The following is a 25,129-nucleotide window of genomic DNA, read 5'->3' on the forward strand; positions in this document are numbered from 1 at the left end:
TTGTTTTGTATGAAAACTAGTAATGGGGATAAAAAATAGCCAATATTTAACAAAAAAAACTGGTTTATAACAGCCATTTGAAGGAACACAATGAATACAAAAACATCACAGTTATTTACAATTTTTGTGACCAAGGATTTTAACATAAATAACAACAAATAACAAGTGTATTCATAGTAGTCAGCTCATGTTTCATTCTTTCCTGTGCATAGGTAAGTAATTTTCCATTCTTCTACGTGTCAGCTTTGTAGATAATGTAATTCACATTAATCCTAATAAAATATATCTGTATGTGGTAAAAGTACTTGATGGCTGTGTTTGCAGAATTGAAACTTCAGGTATTCTTCTGTTAGAGGAACTTCTACATATACTGTCGAAGGACAGAAAAATGCAGTATATCATGAGCACACTCCCTTCTCAAACACCATCATTCTAGATGAGGACTGACGTCCCAGATATACTCTATGCCATATTCTTTGCATGTACTCAGTCTCTGAGGAGTTAATCTGTGCAAAAAGTGAGTTTGAATAACAGTTCTGAGAGGAATTATTCACAGCATCTATATTAGTATTTATGGTCAGTGTATTTTTTTAATATTTCTACATGTATTTTCTCAAGAAGACAGCTTACAATTTGATAACTTTGAAAATATAGAAATATTCCCAGAGGTAACATCTGCATATATACTTTTTAAAATTTATTTTTAAAGTATTTTACCAGTGTTAGTTTTTTTAACATACTGCTGAAAAATTCATGGCCTGAGGACAGCAGGTGCTAATAGTATTTTGTTTCTATATTCACATGCACTAGAAAAGTGCCATAGGCATTTACAGAGATTTTTGCATTAAACCATAACTACTAAATGAACTAGAACATCACAAATAAATGACAGAGGCTTCATTATGTGTTTACATAATATATTTTAATACTTCTTTTGTGATCTCTTTAGAGATATAGATTGCTAGTCTGTATTTTGTCTGATTTAATCTTCAGCTGATGATCCTGTTACAGACTGGAAATGATGAAACTGTCATCAGAAACTTCTCTGCACAGAGAAATCAAGTCCTCCCTTGGTCTTGTGTATATTAGTCTGTGAGCTTGTTTCATTTCTATAGGGCAAGCTTTCTAAATCTAGAAAAACTCTCATGGTTAGTAGGCTTTTCAGTTTGTCAAGATAGTTTTTAAACTGTTGATGCCTGAACCAGTGTGTCTAGTAATGGTTTTAATTCAGGGAAATACCACACAGGGTGCATTCTCATATATATTGCTGTAGTTTAGCAAGGGATTACACTTCTAACCACTGCTTTGCATGATTTGGTTGTTTCAGTTTTTATCTACAATCCTTAAGTTCCCTTATAAAATCTGTTTTCTGAAACGCTACCTTACAGCAGAAGCATGACCCAGTTCTTTAATTTAAAAAGAATGATCTAGTAAATCTAGTGATTTAAAAGTACTTTTATCTACAGCTTGATGTCCTTGTTCTCCACCTCATCAGCATTTGTAAACTGCTGTTTTCCTTGCATCTATAGAACAGATCCTGAGAGATGTCGGTAGTACTCCTCTGAGTCTAGATCTGCCATTTCTGTTTAAGATCTCTTAGGTCACTAATTTAGGAAACCTTCATTGTGGGCTGAAATATATTAATTCATTTGCCTCATATTTCACATTTCTCAACTGTTATGTACCTCAGGCTATCTTGCTTGCATAAAGACACTTTTTGAAACCATGTCTCTCAAGAGAAGAATATGCTTTGTCTTTTCAAGCAGTAAAATATCTTTCAGAACAGCTCTATTGCTATGAAAGATGTAAACCAAGTAGAAATTTGATCACATATGTCTTCTTTTGTGTCAGGCCTTTCAGAGAAGATGGAGTGCTTCATCTCACTGTCATTTCCTTAACAAGCTGTACTGAATTTTGTATTAATGCTTCCATGTTAGCAAGTTTTTTGCACCTTTTTTTAACACACTGTAGTAAAAGCTATGTTTTTTGCTTTTAACTCATTTGTTTTTTCAGAGAAGATGTTTTAGATTACAATGCATTTTATTTTTTCCACGTTCTTTTCTCTATACATGCATGTGTAGGATATTCAGACTAATGATAAAAAACCACTATTGTTCAGTTGCACCATCATGATTTGTCAGAGTGCAAATTAGAGAGGACTTGTATGCTACTCAAGTATTCCCACGTTCTGTAAATGTAATTGCTTCTACTTTTTGAAGACATCAGAGAGCATCAGTGTCATTGATTATTTTAAGTACTACTACTCAAATTGAAGTTGCAGTGGAAAAGTGTAACACTTTTGAATAATGTGCTTGCAACCACTGCCTTCCTGCAGACAACTTACTTTTTTTTTTTTTAAGTGCTTTTTAGGAGGGTACTCAGTTATTTTGTTCAGCATCTTCTAGTACTTGACTGCAACTGTGCTTGACAAACACGAACTAAGAATGAAACTCTAAAAGAGTAAGCTCTGAATTCCTCTGAAGAAAATCTTAATTTCTTTGTGAACTGGGTTTTGTCCAACACATTTTGCACTTGCAGGTAGACTATTTTATTAGGATTGGTGACTTCTGCTTATTGCACCCATCACCCATGAAGACCTGAAACTTAAAGTACATTCATCCAGAACACAGTGTGGTAGTCCTCACTTTCCTTGATTTTTTTGTTATTATTTCTAATTCTTTCCAGTAATATGTGAGTTTGATTTTTCATAATTTCTTCTGATTTTTTTTCTGCAGTGTTTTGAGCATAAACTGTCAGCTGTTATTTAAATCTCATTCAGTTGAATGTGGAATATTTAAAGTAAAAATTTCAAGAGTCTGAGAGGCAAAAGGGTCAAATGAACTGTTTTAAGTTAATTGAAAATATTGAAGGAGATTTTGTGTGAATAAAATAAGTTGTGCATTCTATAATTCTAAATTTTCTTTTTTTTTTTAAATAGGGAGTGTCCAGATGCAGACTCAGTCGTAAGTAGACTTATTTCCAAAATAAATACATATGCTTATACTACCAAGCCCTACAATCTGATGAAACTCAACTTACATACAGTCCCTGCAATACATAATTTATCTGGTAAAAGATTTAGTATTTTCATTGCATACTCAAAGTGTTAATTTTGTGCAGTACATGATCTTCAGCGGTATGTACAAACAAGTGTCAGTAATACATTTTTGTTTCCTAATAATATTATGTTTTAAGTAAGGGGTTTTCACTGCAAGTATATGTTACTTTGTTTTTCAGCTAATAGTTTGAATTCCTTGGCTAAAAGATTCTAAGAAAGAAAAAAGATGTACTTTATTGTGGACTCAACTTTGTGTTGTCATATTCCTCTGCTTACTGCTGTTTCTTCTGAGAAGTCCTTCTAATATTGACTGGGTTCTGCTTTACCACTGGCGATAGAGTATAGGAATATACTGTTTAAAATATGGCCTTAAATGCAGCATTTCTAGATGCACTTTATTAATGGTCTGGTTTTCATTACTGTTAGATCTGTGGTATGTCTTACAATTTTTTTTAGCCAATTCAGGTAAGTGACCATTTCAAATTAAATTAAATATATTAATGATTTTAATTTCCTTAATTTAGTCTTTTCTTTTTATGCAAACATGTATGTTCTCTTGAATTAACATATAACAAAGATTGTAACTCCCTGTAGCTATGTTTGGGAAAAATTTACAGAGTAATCTAAGTGATTTTCTGTAGGCTTATTTATTTTTCATGCATTCATTTAGGTGCAAATTATATTACACAATTTAAGTTTTCAAGTCCACTTATTTTGTGAATTTTCTGATTTTTATTTGGTAACTAGGAGGTTTTAGTACCTAATATTAAAATTTGTTTTGAGAAACTTGATTTAAAACATCTAGTAAAACTATCCTTCTAAATGGAAAAAATTAAATTTTGCCACATAACAGAACTATATGTGTAAGAACAGATGTGTAGTTCTTGCCAAGACAGTTACTTTATATTGTGCAGTCATCTTGATTTACAGTAAGTTTCTTTCCTTGGGTGCATTTAAAAGAAAGTAACAATAGAAGTATCCTTATAATTATCAGGCTTCTCATGGAAATAAAATCATTTGACAGTTCAGGTTGAGTCATTGGAGTGAACGACAACTGGATTTGACTTGCAATGTTTATTTTCTATGCTTATTTTGTCTCCACGTTTTTGGAAAACAATTATTTCAAAAAATTCAAGTATAAATTGTTTTGACATTCTATCTGGCTACATGAGGCATACCATATGATCATCGAGGTTAATTGTTGATATTTTTGGTTTGGTTTGTTTTTTTTTGCCTGCTCAACATTTTATGACTGCATTTGGAATTTAAAATTTGGTCTGTGATTTCTGCTTGCTTTTTTCAAGCCACAGTAGTATTCTGTATAGTGACTGAATGTTAAAAGCAGAAGTCATTGCTGTAATTGTAGTGAAAAAATTATAGAGATTCATTTCACCCCTAACAAACAAGCAATCCAAAGTGCTTTTATGTTTTAAGGTTGGAGTCCTCTTCTGAAAGGTCTCATTTCAAATGCTTTTAATTTTTCTTGGCTTTTACTTATGGGTTTCCTTTCTGTTTCATTTTTCAAACCTAATCTAAATACTTTAAACAGTCTCTATCATCTCTAGAAAGATTTGTTTTGTATGGATATTTGCAACAAATTATGCATTTCAAGAAATTGAACTTGGAAAACTATTATTAAACAAAAAATATTAAAACAATATTAATTAGTGTTTGATTGCTAAGAAATACTGAGGAATAGACCTCAGAAAATTCAACTTTAGATGTCCCAGTTATTATTTTGTCAATTTTGGTCACTCACAGAAAGCCTGTCTGGCATATATACGATTAACTTGATCATTTTTTAAAAGGTGGCTTTTGTTTATTTGTCAAGAATTGTAATTGTGTGAAAGGAATGGAAGAGATAACCAGTCTTCAATTATATATAAAGACCAAGGTAAAATACTGCAAATTTTCAGGTTAAGGATGTAGCAAGAACTGATTTCTGTATATTATCTACCAGTTCTGTGTGCTACTGTGGATCTTTGAACATACTGTGTAGTCAATACCATGAAGGCCTTCTCACTAGTGCAAAATGTGCAACACAGTCTATCAAGCTTTTATTCTATTTCCAAAAGCAAAATGGTGAGATGGGTCAAAAATGTCTTTTGTCCCAAAATCCTGTCACATTTATATGTGGTGAGACAGATATGCTTATGCTCATCCTTTTTGTAGCTGCCAGATTATATATACTGGAAAATAAATTAATTAGACATTAATTCCTGTAAGTATTTTTTTTTTCTTAATGGCTGTAAGAGGTTTTCGTGTGCTCATTGGTAGGCAGCTGTGGACTGAGAACTGGTATTTGTTGAAAAAGTTGACCACTTCAATAAGCAGTCTCTGTTTAAATAGAGGTGACAGTATCTCATGAGATGTAAAATTCCTGAGTTTTTTATATGTCAGTTTATAGTGTAAATTCCATTAAGCTAAACCTTGATAATTAAGAAAAGTGGAAAGCCTGTAGTAGAAAGTATCACTTGAAAGAGATAGAAGACTGACTTTGTATGGGGGTTTTGCCTTAGAACATTTTTCTAAAGGCTGAAATGTCTTGTTTGCCATGTCTCTAGAGATGTTCTCTAGGGAGATATGCGCTCTAAAAAAGCTTTTGTGTCAGGGAAACATTTACAAGGTTCCACTTGTGTCCAGTAATATCTGAATTGGGATTTCAGTCCTTCCCTTGGTTAGGATGCTTGCTGATCTCCTTCTTCTACTTCACTGCCTATTTTCATGAAGACTGTAGTAATGTAATTATCTTTGAGTTCTCTGTTCTTTCTGTCAAATCCATTTGAAATTGCCCAGTAAGTTCAAAAGTAATTAAGAAGGGAGTCATGGATGTACAGAACATAATGCTGGAAGGTTTTTTTTTCATGGGAAACTGAAATGCAAACACATATCAAGGCATCCAAAACTTTTCATTAACCTCTTCATGTGTGAGATTATATAGAATTATAGACCATTTTTTTATTGTTGGGGACTAGTTGAATTTGGAACCATCAATTTCTTAAAAGGGGAACAAAAGTGTAATCTAATACTGAAATTCAAGTATTTTTCTTTATTTGCATTTTACAGCATTTTGTTCTGACATTTTTCAAATAGTTGCTATTGAGGACAAGGCTTTCTGTCACAGCACAAGAAAGGGGCACTTTGAATTCCCATTTTTCTTTTTTTCTGCATTTCTAAGACTAGGAGAAACTGACTGCTCTCTTCTTCTGTGTCTTTTGGGTTAATAGGCACCCTAAGGAGAGGAGGCCAATATTATGCCTCTGTTTTATCCTAAGTATATGTCAGAATCAAATTTACACCTCAAATACGTCAAAAGTGGAGTCTTTTTGTTCTCTTGTTCAAGCCTATGTGCTTCAGCTGCTTATTTTGAGTCCTCATCTGGATTACAGGAAGCCCATTGAGTTCTGGCAGAAAAAAATAGAGTGAGCTGTTCAGCTGCATTGCATCTTGAAGCATACCCTCAGGAAAACTTGATAAAGAGTTCTCATAACCACTGTAGTTATCCCAGGAGAAGAGAAAATATAAAGAAATCAAACTGGGGCATGGTGAGGGTTCTTTGCTTCTGGACTGATGACCAGCCTGTCATCAGCGCTAGTGTTGCAGAGGAAGGGCCAAATGAAGTAGCTAGACTACAATGCTCTGTATGGTCCTTCCTTGTCCTCTGTATGTAGCCCAGAGACACTAATGACATGGTAATGGTGTGGCTTCTTCAATCACTTTTAGATGACAGATGGGACAGAGCAAACTGAAATAAATTATTCACCAAAGCTAAAAAATGTGTTTTGTTAATAGAATTCTTGGTCCTCAAGCTTCTTATACAGGAAATTTAATTTTATTTATCAAGGCCTGATGTTTTATTTCTTTGAAAATTTATTAACCCCAGAAAGCTTGTAGCATATGCCACAGCAAAGACAAAGGTATATGACCTAAGTTTCTGGCGTATGTTTAAAGCTATATAAGATCTCAATTAATGCATTACATCTGCAAACACAGGGAAACTGGCTTTTATAGCTACATGTTTAGTTGCTTAACAGAACCTCTGAAAGGCTTCCTGGAAGTCCACCAGTTCCAGTTGCTTTTGCAGTTGCTTTCTTTCTAGTTGCTTGGCGGAGTTCAGTTCACATGCATAATGAGGTAGTTGGGAGCTTTTTGACTGCAAAGAACACTGCACATATTTGTGTAGGGGGCTAAAGCAGACCTCCATCCCCATTTTATTAATAATAACTTTTACCAAAGGCTGAAATTTGCAAAGATCATCATCTTTGTGTGTTGAAGTTCAAAAATTATACATGTAGGTTGTGAACTTAAACTCTGATCAGCATGGTAGGCAAATCAGGTTTTACCTGTGTTGTGTGCCTGATATTTAAGATACACTGTTATTCATGACATAATATGTAGTTCTGTAATTGTAGGAGTGTGGAAAAGGGAGTAAACATTAGGCAAATAAATATAAATGCCTTCATTAACATCAGATTCATGAGTATGGGTCTCTCTCAGGTTGCTGTGTTATCTACTACTGTTATTAAATGTAGATTTGCAAATGAAATGTTGGTGTTTCAGAAAGCACATTCATTGGTTCAACCATTCAAAATATGGAGAACAGTATTTTGAAATACTACTCAGCTTGTAAGATTGTGAAGTATCATTTTACTTGTGTAATCTATAATCAGACACAATCTGCCTTTGTCTATGCAAAAGTATATCAAGTATCTATTCCACCCATTTTTTATGTTGGTTTATACAAAAATATAAAGTCAGTATCTAGTTAATTATAGCAAGTGTTAATGATCATAAATTGGCACAAGATCCAATCAATCTGAATTGCTGACAAGGCTGGAAATACAAGGCATATTATTTATGTGTGTGTATGCTGTTTCATGTCCAATGTTTGAAATTATTTAAATCCATGAATTTAAATTCCAGATATAGGAAAAAACTGCAAATTAAGTTTTCTACACAGAGTTTGAAAAGAAGTGGTAGCATAGACTAGCTAAAAGGGAAGGAAGGAATTTTCTTCTCCTGTGTTCAGAATTTAAGATATACAGTATTCATCTCTGTTATATACATGAAGTTGTGCAAACAGACTGCATGCTGAAGGGCTGTTTCTGAGGAATAGATGATTCAAGTATATTATCAAGATCAGAAATAATTGTCATGAAGGTATTAAGAAAGAAAGTTAAATATTTTAAGATTTTGGTTCTTTCTTAATCCTAGAGATTATTCAGTAAATTAAAAATAATACAATGAAAATAACTTCTACAAACTTAAGTTCTCTCATAGTTTTATATCAAAATAGTGAGTTTTTGCCAGCTACATTGTGCATGCTGTGTCAGCCCAGTAATCATATCCTGTACATATATAGCCCAGTTTTAAGAAAAATTAAATATTGTATATTTAAAGATTTTTATTGATTTTCATCTTAACCATGAATGTCCCTGATCTATGGAAAATCACCTGGTGTGACAACTAAATTATTTCAGAATTCAGAATTTATAGTATTACAAGAAAATAAACTTACTCTGTAGCTGTATGTTTTTGTTCTGTTTACTTTGATGTCAAGTTTCATTAGTGGTTTTTGGTATATAAACAAGGTCAGCTTGAGGTCAAGCGTAGCTAAGAACTTTGACTTGAGCAAGTAGAGCTAAAGTATTGGACCATGTGATTGTACTGTTATTACTTTTTTGTTGTTGTATTTATTTATTTATTTATTTAGATGCAGTATTTAATTTGGTGTGTCTGACATCTGTACAGGGCTGCATTTCTTATACTTTTCTTAGCAGAAAGTTTGAGCTATGTGTAAATTTCATTTATTTCAGAAGTGCTAAATTTAGGGAACTGTACAGAAGAGACTCTCTTAGTGAATTATCAGACATCCCATTTGTGGTATCTGTAAAAAATACAGAAGAATAACTACATTTGAATAATTTTAATGTTTATGTTCTGTACTTGCAAAGCTATTCAGAGATATTCTCTTTAAACTTGGCTTCAACTTTTATCTGAAGTCATGAGGTTCTTTTCTTGTCCACTTGAAATCATCAGCATAAGTCATTTTGTTGTATCTCTTGACTTCTAACAGATTATGTTTTGGCCATACTGTGTATACATATCTGTTGGTCAAATTGGTTCCCAGTACCTGTTTTCTTATAGAATATACTGATGGTACACTAGAATAAATTGCTTTTATATGTATACATATTCTAATTTTTATAGCATTTTAGTAACTACTGAAATCACTGCATTTTGAAGACACCTTGGTTGTGGTTTTTTGTGATAAACTTACTGAGACATTAAGTAGTTCACATACACTGTCTATGCATACAAAGTTGTGAGTGGATTATTTTGGTTCTGAGTGGGGAAAGTATCTACATATCCATGTTTTTCCTGTATATGTAACACATGATGCAGGGGTTTTGTGCATTTTTAAAATTTAGATTAACTTGGAGACTTGTTTCTCTCTGCCCCAAAGTTATTTTAATGAAACTATATGCTTAGCTGAGCATTCTAAGTTACTTTAAGATCATTCTTGTCAATTTCTGTTTAATTGCCCACAAGAACAGACAAACAGAACTTAAGTTCCCAGATGCTTATTGGCTTTGAAGATTCAGGATAGTGTTGGAGATTTGTAAAGGAAAACTTGGGAATAAAATTTTGAGCACCTGTGATGTGGATATTCTTTTCTGAAGTAACAGTGCAGGCATGCTGCCCTTGCTTGGGGAAGTGGAATTTGCAAAGCAGCGCTTTGACTAGCATACTTAAATATTGACTAGCGCTTAGGAAAGGTTTTTCCTCTGCACCATCAGAACACCTTGTGTCTTAGCTGAAAGCAGTAAAAATTGGGAAATTTTTCTGGAGCCAAGAGAATTATAACCTAATTTAACTCAATACTAAAGCTAAAATAATGTTGATTTCTGTGCTTTTTGATAAAGTAATTAATAATTAATCAGTAATTAGTAATTACAATTAGTAATTAAGTAGTGATTGATTATTTAAAGCAGATGCATTTCAAACTTGCCAGTTTTCACAGAAAATTTAGAGCTTGTTTTGTTATATTTTGTGGTGAGATACCTTGTCACACAACTTCTGAATGACAGATCATAACTTCAGATAATTGTGATAATGTTGAATAAAAATCACTTGCATGAGTTGTTGCAATTTTAATATGTCAATGATGTAAAATTCGGTCTGATGTAAGAATGACTTGGTTTTTTTTAGTTATTTATCAATAGCATAATTTTTGTTGTTGTTTTTAGAACTTTCCTGATGTAGATGATGAAGGATACAGCATTAAACCAGAAGCAACACAGGATATCCTTTTTACTATTATTGCGCCAAGTTATTTGCTGCTACTATAATTCTTCGGAAAGAGGCAGTACTGACTAAAAAGTTAAGGAAGATGAATGACATTTATGTCTATGTTGCAACCTTGTATTCTTACACTCATAGTTTCTGTAAAATGAACCAAATTTTTTCTTGGATGTGTGTATGCAAATGTTAAAGATTAGATTAGGTTAGATTAGGTTTGATTAGATCTCTTGGGAACTTTAAAAGGACAGTAAAAAAGCAAAAAAATTGCCAGATCCATTGCAGATCCAAAATTCCACGCAGATCTCTCTCCATGAAAAGCTCTGAGAGAGTTTATAAAGTTTGCAAATTTTTTAAAGCAAATTGAATGGTTATCTGTTCTATACTTGCACCCTCACTTTTTTTTTGTAGCACTAGAGCAGTGTAGAAATAGAATTTCTGTTACTTAATGAAGTCATTATACTACATGCTGTTTCCAATTGGTGCTTTTAGCTTTTACTGTCTTTTAATAACTTCATATTGAAAGCTTTATTGCTTTCATATACAGAGCAGATTTTGTTCTTTGTCACCTTTATTGAGGCTGAAGGTTTTTCTCTGCCATTCCCCTGTTGCTTTGGAGAAAAATTCTTGTCTGCTTTTTTTCCTACCACCACAGAGGAAAGTTCTACTTAAGAGCTGGGAATAGTTACGATAGATCTAAGCAAGATTAGTATATTGGCAAGATAGTTAATTTTTGGAAATGTATTCACTGAATTTTCTGGGTACTTCAGATAAAAGGTGAATTTGGGCTGTACCATTACCTTAAATTGCAGTTAACAGCTCATTGCAGTGGCTAGGTTATCATCATAACTTCTTTGTTTTCATCAGCCTTGCAGAATATTCCTCTTATATCCACATGGAAGAGTCCTGTAACAATAAAAGCAGTTGATGTAATCTTCTGTTTAAAAAATTGATATACAAGTGACAGACTTTTATACAGTTCTAAGAGGAGTATTGTTTCATGTTTTGCATGTATTTCTGAAAGTGAGAGATAAGTTAACAGCATTCAGGCTTATGATGATAAGTGAACAAAATTCATGCTTATTCGCTTATTCATTTGGACATCTTATTTTTTACTATCTCTTTTCAATGAAAAATATCCATGATTTGCAATCTCTCATAAGGTAGTACTTCAGCTGCTGAAAATCTTGACCAGCTTCAGGAATTTATCAGCTCACTTTCTCTTTTCCTCCCTTAGCCTCTAGAAATTTATTTTGTTACTGGGATCTCATGAGATAATTTGTTGGAGAACATTGTTTTATTATAATGACAGTCAATCGTAATAAGTCTGACTTAAATCTGTATTGGCCAAACATTTTACGAGAACCGTCTTATTTGTAGGAAATGAATCTTGAAGGTCAGTGATAATGTTCAAGACAAGAAATATGTTGATGAAATTAGAATTACTTTTCTTTGAAACCTTTTCTTTAAATGCTTCATTTTGAAGGAAGAGAGGTGTAAAATGAAGATACTTGGCTTTTCCCTCACCACAACTTTAAGATCCTTTCAGCTGAAAGGAATTTGGAATGTCAGGTTGAAAACTTTGTTAGGGGATAGTTTGAAGGAATTTAATGCAAAAGTCTGTCATATTTTCAGGTGAAAATAACAGAAGTGACTTAGATAATATGTACACTTCTTCCAGGTGGTACAAAACTTTGTGTTTCTGTAGAGGGAAATTTTCAAATTTTTCTTGTCAAAACAAATGCAGGTTTTAAGACTTAGCTTGGGCCTTTCGGAGTTTTTCTTCAGTGCAGCTCCTGTGCATATAAAGTGCTGTTTATTTTCCTTATTTTGAGGTCTGAGATGTCATGTGATTTCTTTCTATCCAAAGATGACAGTACTTTAAGCAGCTGACATTGTTCAGTTTGCTGTGCAGCCTTCTATTTAACTGGCATCCTTACTAAAAAAATTTTTAGTGCCACACTGTAAGAGGAACAAGTAACGGTGGCTCCTGCTCTTTCCTTCACTGTTTATGTTAGGTACAGGTACCATGGGCATTTCACTGCTCATTAAAAAACCTAGGCTTTTCTTCATTTGATTTAAAAGACTTCTAGATTTTTCATACATCCCTTAGAATCCCTGTTGGAGTCTTGCAAATTATAATTTTACATGTAGAAGTGTTGCTGCTTTAGAATCTTAAATTAAACTTACGCCTTCAAATATGCAGTTATTCATTTCTATGACAGATACTGCCATTCTTCAGTTATATGACATCATGTTTTTTGAATAGAATCATCGTTCTGAAGTTAAATGGAATAAACCCCTAAATTTTAACTCTGAATTGTGCATTTTGGACTGTGGATATATGTAAATGCACTAAGAGGTCACTTAATATGAGCATTTTGTGGATCAAAATTATAAAGTAGAGTAAGCAGATGACTTTGAGGTATTTCCACCTTAACTGAGACAAACATACCAAAGAGAACCATTTCTATTCATCCAGTGAGTCTGACTCTGAAGATGATGAACCTAGGAGGTTCCATGTGGAAATAAAACCTGTCCAGCCAAATAACAGCTCTCAGTACACTATGCCTTCTTTGGATGAATTAAAAGTATCCATAGGGAACATCACTCTTTCTCCAGCAATATCTGTAAGTCTTTTGTTGCTTGTATTTTTGATGTGTAGAAAAGCAGTAAAGAAACAGTAGTGTAAACATATATTATAATGTTCAGAATTTTTCTAGGTTCAGTAATTCTTTTTTCTTGTGCACTAGGTCATTTTTGGTACATTTCATTTTCCAATATATATAGATTGCACTTTTATATTGCAATATAACATTAAGTACTTTTCTCATATTTAAAGTCTCCTTTTAGACTTTAGAGTGCTCAGTTCTTGTGTTTGTGCTTGTGCCACCATGAGACATTCAATTACATCTTAGTGTCGCTGAGCATGGCTTTTAATGTAATTTGAAAATTAGTTTTCAATAACATACAAGTTTTTTAAAACAGGTCATATAATGAGGATACATGTAACATTTGCAGTGCAGCTTTATTGATTTATCCTGCCAGTTCATGGAATAATCCTTTATACCACCAAATGATAAATAATATTAGGGTATGCTAGGACAGTACTCAGATCAGAGCGAGACTGGTTCTGATTTTAAGGAAAATAGTGTGCATAACATATTAAAATAATAATTTTTCTCTTTTTTCTCTCACCACATTTTGAAAGCAGAGGCACAGTCCTGTAAGTAGAGAATGGCTTTTTATTTGCATTTGTAATTAAAACTAAGTAAGTGTAGTGTGTTAGGGGACTTGTTGGGAAAACATGAGGAATGTTTTGTTTCATCTGTACCATGTGATAGATACACTGGCTGTTTAATTCTCTGTCCCAGACAGTAAAGAGATTTAAAAATGCTGCTCCCTTTGTCAGCTCTACAATATTTATTCCTGCATTTTCAAACTGGTATGGCAGATGTTCACTGGTTGCTCTGTCCAGGCTCATGTTCCATGGTCTTCCGCTAGCTCATGATGTTTTTACCTGGCACTGAAAACAAAATATCACATAGGAAGTTGAGTGGAAATAAGAACTCTGGAACTGTTAAGTGGTTTATTTCACAGTAGAAGAACTTATTCCTATTTTTTTTCCTGTTTCAGGCACAAATGAATCAAAATTCATCCAGTAAGTGTGAATCTTTTAGTCTGTTAGTTTTTTTAACATAGAGTGAAAACAAAACTTTTTTTAATTGTTGGAGACATAAACGTCTTAAATATCTGTATTTTAAATTGAACAAAATGCTTCTCTTGTTAGTTTTATATAACTGTTCCTTATCTATGTACGTGGCTGTTCCTGTTGTGGGGACCTCTCTGACAGTAATGAGGAGCACATCCCGATGCCAAAGGGGTTGCCCCATAAGAAAAACTCCTGTGCAAGTTCCTGAAACCCTTCCACCAGTTCAGGTTTAGGATGATCCACAAACCAGCAAAGCACACCATGTTTATGATATAAAATACTGACATAGAGGATAGAGCATTATCTCTTATTACTGAGGGTTGGGGTTTTTGGGTTTTTTTTGGCCAATGGGAAACCAGACCAGATTTGCTGAAGAACAGTGTTGTAAACTGTATAATTCAAGGAGGAAGTTTCAAGCAAACAACACTTCCTTAGGCAGTGCAGTGGTCTATATAGTCTTCTCATAGTTAAGGAAACTTAAGTTATCAGAAATCATACATTTTCTTTTTTCCATTTTAATAGTAATTTGTTTGAACTGCCTACATGAATGTTAAATATCTTTTTATAATGAAAATGAATTTTTTATTTTATATTTCACACTTTTAGTTATAATATGGTATCTTTTTCTTAGGTGAAGAGTTAACAAAATCAAAACTTTCTGCTCCAACTACTGAGTAAGTTAAAATTTAAAATTCTATCAAATGCTGTTTTGCAGGAATTTGTTCTTATTTTTCTAAACTCAGAAACTCATTGGAAATGACAGCTGAGTCCTATCTTAAGTTGTACATCTATTGCATTATAAGCCTATGTGTATCAATGGGTATTTCCATTCATTTGTTTACCCCTTCTAATACATTTGATTTATTGTGATCAATCTCAATTGGTATTTATAATTACATAGCTACACAATGTTTTTAAATAAGACAGACTTAGTGTTCCATGGTACAGTGTTTAAGATTGCAAAACCCAAATTTACACTGATCTGCATACATTGCTTATGTGTATATATGCTGAAATGAATTAATTTGAAGATGTAGGTCTCAAATATTGCAGTTATTTAACTGACATTATGGAGTATGTTCACATACTCCAAAACTTTTTCACCAAAGTTTTGGCTAAGACAGTCTCCTTATGTGTAAATCAGTTCTTTGACCTCCAAATTTTGACTAATTCTTTTCTTTTTAGATGCAAAGACTAATATAGACTAATTTGTCAAAAGTTTTTATCATATTATTGAGGGACTTTTTACAATAATTATGTAGTGATAGGACTAGGAGGAGTAGCTTTAAACTGAGAGTAGTTTTATATTAAATATATGGAGGAAGTTCTTTACTGTGAGATCTGGTGATATGTGGAAACAGGCTGCCCAAAGAAGTTCTGGATGCCCTGTCTCTGGAAATGTTCAAGGCCAGTATGGAAGGGGCTTTAAACAACCTGGTCTAGTGGATGTCAGCATGGTTGGAACAGAATTTTTAAAGATCCCTTTGAAGCCAAAGTGTTCTGTAATTATTGTAATTATTATATTATCAAACTACTACTGAAGTTTGTCATTTTTATGAATGCATAAATCTTTCATTTCTATTCCAATTTTAACTCTTAATATAGAAAGGGGAACAGTGACTTCCTGGCATGGGATCCACTCTTCAGCACTTCTCTTGAATCTTCCTCTTCAGCTTCTTTGGCATCCTCATCTTCCTCAGGTAAAATATTAATGGTAGAGATGGTGTTCACTATATTTCTGGATGTTGTGGTTTTTCAGTTATTGCAAAGGGGTGTGCTTTGATGCATAAATTATAGAATTTTATAAAGCAGTATTCTGTCTTACAAGTATTACATGACTGAGAAGGCAGCATATAAGGCTTTCAAACTAGAGAGCAAGAAGGAAGAGGGAGTGCTAGACACTTCCAAGAAAATTCCATTTTGCTCCTGCCTTTTTTATTGCCTTCTCATACTTACTGAATAATTGCTCACCATCTAGCATGCAATCAATTTTTTTTCAGCTAGTAAGGCTGGGAGATTAAAAGGAGGTTGTTGCAGCAACTGTGAGACAAACTGAGCTTGCACAATGAATCAGGATGGATTTCTTCTTTCCAGGAAAGTCGGCTGGGCTATATAGTACAAAGGCATTGCAGAGCTTTGCTCTGAGGAACTTGTTTCCTGTAGGAAGGCATGATTCTGTCAGGAGTTGTGAAGGCATAATCCAAGGGGAGATGGATAAAAATGACAGGACTGAGACATGAGTTAAGCTGAGATCCTGAAAGCAGCGATATTGCAAGGAAAATGATGGTGTGTGGCATATGGGAGGTGGAGGGAGAGAGCACATGTTGCTTGGGAATTTTGGGTTGCAGGATATTAGCATTGGTAGGACAAGTTGGTAAGCTTTCTGAAACCTGGTCTTTGCAAAAAATAGTTCCACACTTCTTTTCAGTCTACCTACTGTGTATCTTTACTCCAACATCTTAATTTTTTCTTAATGTAGACACTTTCCTCCTCCCACACACCTGAGAAAGGAAGTGTGTTTGCTGATTTTTTTTAACTAAGTACTTGTATTCCAAAAATAGTCCTCATTTCCTTGTTCGTTATGGCTTTCTAGTGGTTTTCTTCTGTGCATAATCATGCAGATTGAAGAACAATAAGGAAGATTTACATGTATCAGTAGGAGAATTCTGAAAAACTGGTGTTATTTTTTGGCTTAAGTAATGTTCTTTTAGCAGCAATCAGCACTGCTTTGTAACACTTCAGATATTAAGAACTTAGTCTTTCACAACAAGTTGATGTTCCTTAAAGGTTACAGTTTTAATAAATCTGGCTTACAGAATTCATTATAACTCTCTCATCCTGACTTACATAATCAGTCAGTAGTATTGGCAAGTGAATCCACCATGTGTGTGGTGGATTCACATTTAAGAATAAATTCTAGAGAGATACATTACTGGAATACTCTGAAAAAATTGGTGCTTTCTTAAAATACTCTGTTTTGATAACTTTGGTCTTGTGTTGGAGTCCGCAGAGAAAGGCAGAAGATACTGAACTTGTTTTGCTGGTGGTTGTAGCTGTATTCAGGTGTTTATTGTTGTGCCTGGATGAGAAGTGAAAACAGGTTAGGAAGTCATCATACAGTTCCTCCTGGCAGCAGAATTGTGGAGAAAGTAGTCTCTCGCTGATGGGTAATGACAGAGATCCATAATATCCTCTGGAGCTCTATCTGGCAGGGAGTCATCTACTCTAGTCATACCCATTAGGCTTATACATAAAGCCCTGCAGTTCATTGAAATTGGTGCAATGGAGGGTCTTGTGGGCATAAATCAAGTTTAGATACATCTGTGCCTTGGCAAACTTTATCTGATAATTCTTTCAAGGACTGTTGTTCTAGAAGTTAACTAAGATATTTACATTTGTGAAATAATCTGTAGAATTAAATAGAAAGTAAGTGTGTCAAAGTATAACAAATTTCTAATACATTTGGGGTTAAAAAAAATTGGATCAATGTAAGTCATGTTGTTTAAATTGAGTTCTAATGCTTGCTAACTTGCAAGTAAGTTTTTAAAGTTTTTAAAAAATATTTATCAGATGGTATTTTCCTCAAAATCAATGTTTTATCTTCAACTTGAAGGTTAGTAGTAAGCTGGTGCTTTAAATTTTTGAAAATCTCAATCCCAAATTTAAATTACATACATTAGTTGTGTGGAATACAGTATATGTCTCTTATGGTTTAAACATTTGTTTAACTATTGTTTTATAACCATGTTAATCATTGAACTCTTAAACTACCTTGGTATTTGAGCAGACAGTGGTTTATGCAGCGCAGAAGTAATCTTTGGTCATCCATGAATAATCCCATTTTATTATAAGTTTAAGCTAACTTTGTTATCTTGAACAAACACAACAGACATTTTTTAGCTAGTTCTTGATATTTAAAAAAATGCTTCTATTAGTTATCTTCCTTATTTTCATCCATATGTATTTTTTAAATAGTTCCTAACATGTCCACATTGTTTTTAAATAGGATTTATAGTAGTATTTTAAAGCTTTTGCATGATAGTTAAAATATCTGCTTGAAAGGGAAAGGTGTGTTAAAATTCTTAATTTTAGGTGGACTTACAGAATGTATTTTTTTAAGGCAAAAGGACCACTGTAGTAAGGACAACTGTACTTTTGATCTGAACTTTTAAATATGTTTCCTTTTTTTATTTCGGTTGTCACTTCTGTTGCTCCTAGCTCTGCCAATGTGCAAGATGTTGAGAATTGACTAACTTTGCATTTTCTGCTTCTATTGTCATCTAGAGCAACAGGCAACAGCAAGTGCAGGGAATACTTGTGGAAAACTCCATTTTTCAGCAATCAGAAGATTATAGGATGAGACAGGGGAAAAAAACTGAGGTGGATGAGGCCTCATCCATATTGTTACTCACAGATTGATACAGACAGAATAACTATCAGACTGAATCTTGTGGCTCCATTGTCTTAATTCATTCACCTGAAAGCCAAATCCGTTGGACCTTCCTATTACAAATAGTAGGACTAAGAGGATCAAAGTCTTTGGAAGGAGCAGGATAGGTTTGATTAAATAAGGAAGGAAATTAAAAACAGAAAGCTGTGGAGAGGAACCAAAGGTGGAGTAGGATGCAAGAAAGAAAAGACAAAGATGAGAAAAATTAAATCACAACAGGTAGGAAGTCAAAGGAATAAGGAAAGTTGTGAGAAATAGAGCCTAAAGTGGAGACATACACAATAATTTTTTTTAATGTACTAAAAAATGGAAAGGGAGGGACATGGTTGGCAGTATGAATGAAGTACATATGATATGTGACTGGCTTTTTTTCCTTCTTCTATTTGTGAGCTGTTACTTTAGTAGAGCAGTTATTTTTCATGCTGGCTAGTAGTCTTGTGCAGTGGATATTGAATACTTTTTTGAATATTGAAAATTTTATCTTTTCATTGTTGGTCCTAGTTTCAATTCTTCCCTTTTCCTTCAGCTACCCTAACAGAGCACAATAGGAGCTCCTCATCATCTACCACTGATTTGCCTGGGTGTAGAATATCTCAGTCTTTGCTTGGACACCAGACAGATTCTGGGTCTACAAGCCCATCCTCACCAGGCTTTACCATTAGCACTTTGTGCAAATCTGGTGTTACAGCAGCGCCATCAGGGAGTACCAGTACTTTATCCTGTTTTTCACGGTCTCAGAGTCAGTGGATTTCCTTTGCTGATGAACTTCTTACAATTAGACACACAAGCACAGACAAGAAGGAGCCCCAAAGATTGCATTTTAAAACTGAAAATGCCTGCCTTGCCTCTTCTGCTTTGCTTGGGAATTCTTCCAACAGCTGTGCTTCTGAGGATCAAAGTGACCTTTTCAATAACTCTATATGCCATGAACAATTATTCATTGAAGAAACTGGCACTGCTGCTGAAATATCTTCTGCATCATCTTCAGCACTACTGGACTATAGTTTAGTGTCTTCTTGTGCTCATACAAATAAGGGTATGCGAAGCATGCATTCTGTACTGCTCTTTGCTAATAACTGACTCCAAAAAGCAAGCTTTGGATTCATTTTTTCTTTTTGTTATTATTGCTCAACTGATGCTAAAATTAACTCAATCTTCTTACTTAGAATGTACTAAACTGCTTGTTAATACCAGTTGGGACAGTGAAGTAAATATTCAGCTTGAAATCAGAAGAAAATTCAAATTATTCATTTAAAGGCATTGCTTTTTCTTAACTATGCAGTGTTGCTTTTCTAGAAATGGGAATGTATTTTTGTGGGATGTCAGACAGTAACGAGATCTCAAAGATTAAGATTAATTGCATTTGCAAAAACAATTCTTTTTACATACAAGCTTCCAAGAGTGGTTGGTATAAAATCACTTGAGAGCAATGAGAAAGCCCATGATGCTGTTTTTTAGATGCACTTTTCAGGGTATCACATGGCGCTATTTTAAAAGCACTTACGATTTGTGGTAACTCTTTACACATGGCACTTGTACAATAGGAACCTCTAGTAGAAACATCACTTCTAATATTCTACTCAAGTAAATAACTATTTATGTTCAGTGTGATATTTCTAATATTTTCCTAACTTTGCTTTATTTCAGCAAGGCCCACCACTCCTCTTTCTGTGGGCACCATTGTACCCCCGCCAAGGCCTGCTTCAAGACCAAAGCTGTCTACCGGGAAACTTAGTGGGATTAATGAAATAGTACGTATTGATTATTATTTTTTTATTTGCCATTTTGACTTGATTTCAGATACACCATTCATTTACTCTGTTACAGTGGAGTTACTTTATAGCCAATGTTCAAGGAATCACATAAGCAGGTTTTCAACATTGCCAAATAGGCGTGGTAATAGTTTATGATATCTCATTACAACAGATAATTATTAACACAAGTCCTAAGGTCCAAACCAAAATTTTTGCATCAGCTGAATGTTTTTAATTGAGCAAATCAGTAATTTGATAATGAAAAACAAAATACTATTGAAGTTATTAACAAACCTCCCTTGATTTAGGGATATCACCAAAGCTCTGGGAAATGAGTGGGGTTTTTTTCAATTGTATGTTGACACAAGTAGCCCTGTTGTGACTTCTCCCTGCACTTGGTGCTGGTTTGTGGAGAAGGGAGGTGGTAGATCTCAGCAGTTGCCCGTAAGGATAGTGAGAGTTTGCACACTGTCTGCATGTACCTGCAATGTGGGTTCGCCTGCTGATAAGGAATGTGCTAAAGAATGCAAATAACCAAACAGCCTATCAGACTAGGCCATGCCTAATTTCCTCTGTAAATATTAGTATTCTGCAGGTTTCACTTGACTTCCTGACTTGGAAAAATGCTCCTGTGGTAAAATCCTCTCATTGTCTTTCAAAGTAGCAAGATATTTTCACCATATTCTTGGTACAAACAAAATTCTCATCTTATGCTTTGACAAAACTGAGAGAATATTTTAAAACTGTTTTGCTTTTCTGTAGGATCAGAACAGAGTTCATTTTGAAATTCTTTTCTCTTTCCAATGCAGAATTGTAGTAATTGCTCTTAGCTCAAGAAATCTGTTCTTCATGTAATTTATCTGTTCTACTATAAAGTATGATCCTGAACAAAGCTACATTCATTTTATACTGTTGCTTTTGAAATTTACTACTATCTGGATACAAGTAGAAGGTTGTCAGTTGTCTTCATTATATGTTAACTCCTTTTACAATTCTCATAGTCTCTATCAAAGCCAAGAAGTGCAATAAAATGGGGGAAAAAAGTTACAGTGACATCCTGCCCTTAGGGGAAAGGAAATACCCAAGATTCACAAATGCTAGGGATCAAAAGGAATGACTAAAGTCAGAGGGTCCACAAAACTCACCAAGTTTTATTATTAAATGATGCACTTGACATGGAAATTGGTATGTTAGTCCCTGACCTACTATATATGTGCATGACAGTGGGTTCTGGATAAAGAGGTAGAATAAAAAAGGAAGAGAAAAAGGAACATATGAAATAAACAGGAAGAGAAAGGGAGAAAGAGAGATCACCAATCCTGGTTCCAGTGTCAGTTCAGCTGATGGAGTATCCTGGAAGTATCACCTAAGCTTGTTGGGAGTACCAGTTTTTCCTACCCTGGAGCTAAGTTTCTTGCTTTCTATGCAATTTAGTCATCATGCACAGTTAATTGTTTCAGACCTTTCTGAAATTCAGTCAGAGGGCTTTGGGGGTCCTGGGTGGTCTTTTCCCCTCCAGTCCATACCCATTTCTCTGCCTCATTCCTGCACTTGTGCTTGTCTGCAGGAGCTAGAGCAAGACGTCACAGAAAAATGCTGCCTACCGCTGCATAGTGCCTTCTCCATCCACATCTTGTTCTTTTTCACTTTGTTTTTACCAACAATCCTTGGTTATTATCAGCAGACGTCTTCAGTTGGTGCCAACAGTCCTTGCTTATTAACAATCATCTGTGGTTATTACCAGCCAGCCTTGTCTATTAGTACCAACAATCCTTGGTTATTACCAACAGTCCTTGATCAGTATCAACAGCCCTTGGTCATTATCAACAGTTTGTCTGTTATTACCAAACAACCAACTGTTGGTTCCATAGTCATGCAGCTATCAGTGTTTCAGACATACACATTAGCCCCTTATCATTCGTGATTCTACAGTTATCCTGTAAAATGATGCTTCAGGGGTTTCAGTCCCTTTCAGATATGTTAACCCCAGTATGATCACTAGTTAAATAACTTAACAGTTAAGTGTATCCTAAAACCATCTAGAGATTTAGAATGGAAGAGACTTTTAAGTTCTCTGGGCCAGCCTGCTCAAAAAAGTGCTGACTTCAAAATTGTATCAGGTTGCTCACAACCATGCTGAGTTTTGAAAATTTCCAGGGTGGGAGATTTTACAATCTGCCAATCTGGCAGCCTGTCTCAGGATTTTACCAAAAGGTTGCAAGAAGGACTTTTTACCAAAGTCTGGCTGGCATTTCTTCGCTGTAGCTCTTGCATCTCTTAGAAGAGCCTGTCTCTGACTTCTTTGTGTGCCCCTTTTTACCTAGTAGGAGCCTGCTAATAAATCTCTTCTTAGGCTTCTGTTCTCTGGGCTGGAAAAACCCTGGTCCTACAGCCTGTTCCTCTCTTGGTCCTGTACTCCAGTCCCAACTATTTAACTTACCCTCTGCCGCTCTCGCTTCCAATTTATTAGTAGCTCTGCTTTAGCTCTCCAAATCTATGTTTGCCACACACACAGCCCTGTAGTCTTGGTTTCTGATACTGTTTTCTGTTATTATTATTGACAGGCTGTTGTATAATCCAATATATTAGACTTGACTGCTCTGTCAAAAAAAGCCTATAATCTATGAAATAATGGTATTTACTCCAATGGAAAATGCAGGTTCTCTGTTTTACATGAAAAACTAGTGTAGATAAAACATTAAAGAACTATGTTGAGAAACATTATGAAATTGATTGGAGCATGAAATAAGAACTTTTCTGTTTACAATATTTGTTCATGTCTTTAAAACCACTTTGTGTTATATTCTTGTGATATCTTCTGTTCAGCCTAGGCCATTCAGCCCTCCATTGACTGCTAACTCAAGTCCACCTCCAGCAGCTCCTTTGGCACGTGCAGAGAGCATTTCTTCTATATCCTCTTCTGCTTCCCTCAGTGCAGCAAACACACCTACAGTTGGTAAGTTTAATTAACCATTTTATCTTACTGGAGAAATAGGATAACTCAGCCACTAGGCTGCACCTGCTGCAAGAAACATTTATTGGAGTTAGTTCTTTCATATGCAAGTCCAGGTACTTAAGCATTCTTTGCAATGTCTGCTTCTAAATGACACTGAGACACAGGAAAGTAGATTAAATGAGATTAGACCATAGACCCAGTTATGGCATGTTCTTTAGGGAAATATTATACACAATTAACATTCCATGAATTCTTATTTGGTATGCCATGCATCTTATTTGGTATGCTATTTTTGTATAGCCATCAAGTACAACACGTTATCATATATTTGTTCAGAAGATGTTATTGTATAGGTGCAGAAATACTTAGGGATACTTAAAAATTCCAATGAATACAAATGTTCACAGAACTGAGTTCTTTTATGTTCTAATGCTTATTTTTCTGCAAGTTAGTTAAGAATATAAGCTAAGCAGTAAAAGCAAAACAAACAATTAAACAAAGATCAAGAGGGAAAGGAAAGTCTTCATGTGTTGTCACTAATTTAGAAGGTTTTCTCTTGTTTTTAAAGCAAGGTGCTTCAGTTTGATATTTGGTTATCATAAATCAAAAGGAGACATTGGGGCTTTTTTAGTTAATTGGGGGTTTTTGTTAGTTTGGGAAGGGCAGGGCTTACGACATTTTAACTTATTTATTTAGCAGTATTGAACTATTTAACTTCTGAACACAGTTACACCTTTAGACACAAGTTAAATCAAGTTGTCAGGTTATCATTTAGTTATCTGCAAATGTTACTGATGCCAAGGATTCCTCACTCAGGCTCAGCAGCTCTGAAGAGCATCTGTGCAGCACCTAGTGGGAGTTCTGCAGTGGAGTCATTTCCACCCTGTGCAGAAGCAAGGCTACTAAGTTCTGCCCAACCTTAGCTCTTACAGTTCAGTATCCACCAGTTTCACAAATGCTGAGAAGCATCGCAGAAACACAACTTAATATTTTGGTTGCCAGAGTCTATCCAGGCTCACGTTCTCAGGTCTGAGCTCTGGTGTCAAGGAACCAAAAATTGGTGGCAAGAGCATCAATATCCCCCAGCTCTGGGGAGATATATATGTGTGTTGTTGGAAACAGTGGCAGAGTGAAATCATGAGGTGAGGCAGGAGGTAAGGAGGTGTGTGCTGACAGTGAAGCTTGATCTGGTTATTATTCTGGCCTAGGAAAATAGGTAAGGCCAGTTCCATCTGCACTGACTGTATGAATTAAATAGTCCTGGGAAAATGGGAAGAGCAGTACAAAAAGCTGAAGTACTTTGGGGCATGAGACTATAGCTTGCAATACATTCTGTATTCTTTTAACTTTTGCGCAATCCAGTGTTCCCCTTACCCCATTTGTTCTGAATAATGGAGAATTGACTCTGATTATCTTCTTCCGAGTTGAACTTTAAGGCATGTGTAATTTAGTGCTTCTTTTATGCTTTTGCTTAAATTTAATTTGCAAAATATTTTTAATATTAATTTTTAGCATCTATTTTTGCTGGATTTTTTTTTTTCTTGCAATGTTTTGTTTCATTTAACTGTAATAGACAATGGTCTTTTGATTCGAAATCTTCTTGCAATTGAAAAGCTTTGTGAGACACTGCCAGGTATTGTACTCAAAGCACATTTACGTCTTAACTAATCTTCCTAATATACTACATCTAATAAAATTGTATTTCTTTTTGAAACAAGTTTCTCCAGATATTTCTGGTATCTGGCACATACAAGTTGCTTGACATCTCAAGTACGTAACAAGTTGTATGTTGCTGAAATGACCAAAACGTGATGTAAACACTTTTATATAATGCTGTCCTCTGTCTATCCAATTTCCTGTTCCATAAACAGGGTGAAACTTGGCCCTGGTTCTTCAG

The 25,129-nt window shown here is 34.6% G+C and overlaps 1 protein-coding gene across 1 annotated transcript in view; it reads left to right on the plus strand.

Annotated features, from left to right (window-relative positions):
* The window catches only part of FCHO2 (FCH and mu domain containing endocytic adaptor 2), an 80,587-nt gene that overhangs the window by 39,995 nt on the left and 15,463 nt on the right, over positions 1–25,129 (plus strand). Inside the window, exons 11-19 of the mRNA XM_066568981.1 lie at positions 2,939–2,963; positions 10,309–10,363; positions 12,812–12,990; positions 13,575–13,586; positions 13,997–14,021; positions 14,704–14,746; positions 15,678–15,772; positions 20,170–20,273; positions 23,103–23,232. Coding sequence (XP_066425078.1) covers positions 2,939–2,963; positions 10,309–10,363; positions 12,812–12,990; positions 13,575–13,586; positions 13,997–14,021; positions 14,704–14,746; positions 15,678–15,772; positions 20,170–20,273; positions 23,103–23,232 — 668 coding nt within the window. The remainder of the gene's footprint in view (positions 1–2,938; positions 2,964–10,308; positions 10,364–12,811; positions 12,991–13,574; positions 13,587–13,996; positions 14,022–14,703; positions 14,747–15,677; positions 15,773–20,169; positions 20,274–23,102; positions 23,233–25,129) is intronic.

Source organism: Molothrus aeneus, chromosome Z, assembly GCF_037042795.1.
Source record: "Molothrus aeneus isolate 106 chromosome Z, BPBGC_Maene_1.0, whole genome shotgun sequence".
Taxonomy (NCBI): domain Eukaryota; kingdom Metazoa; phylum Chordata; class Aves; order Passeriformes; family Icteridae; genus Molothrus; species Molothrus aeneus.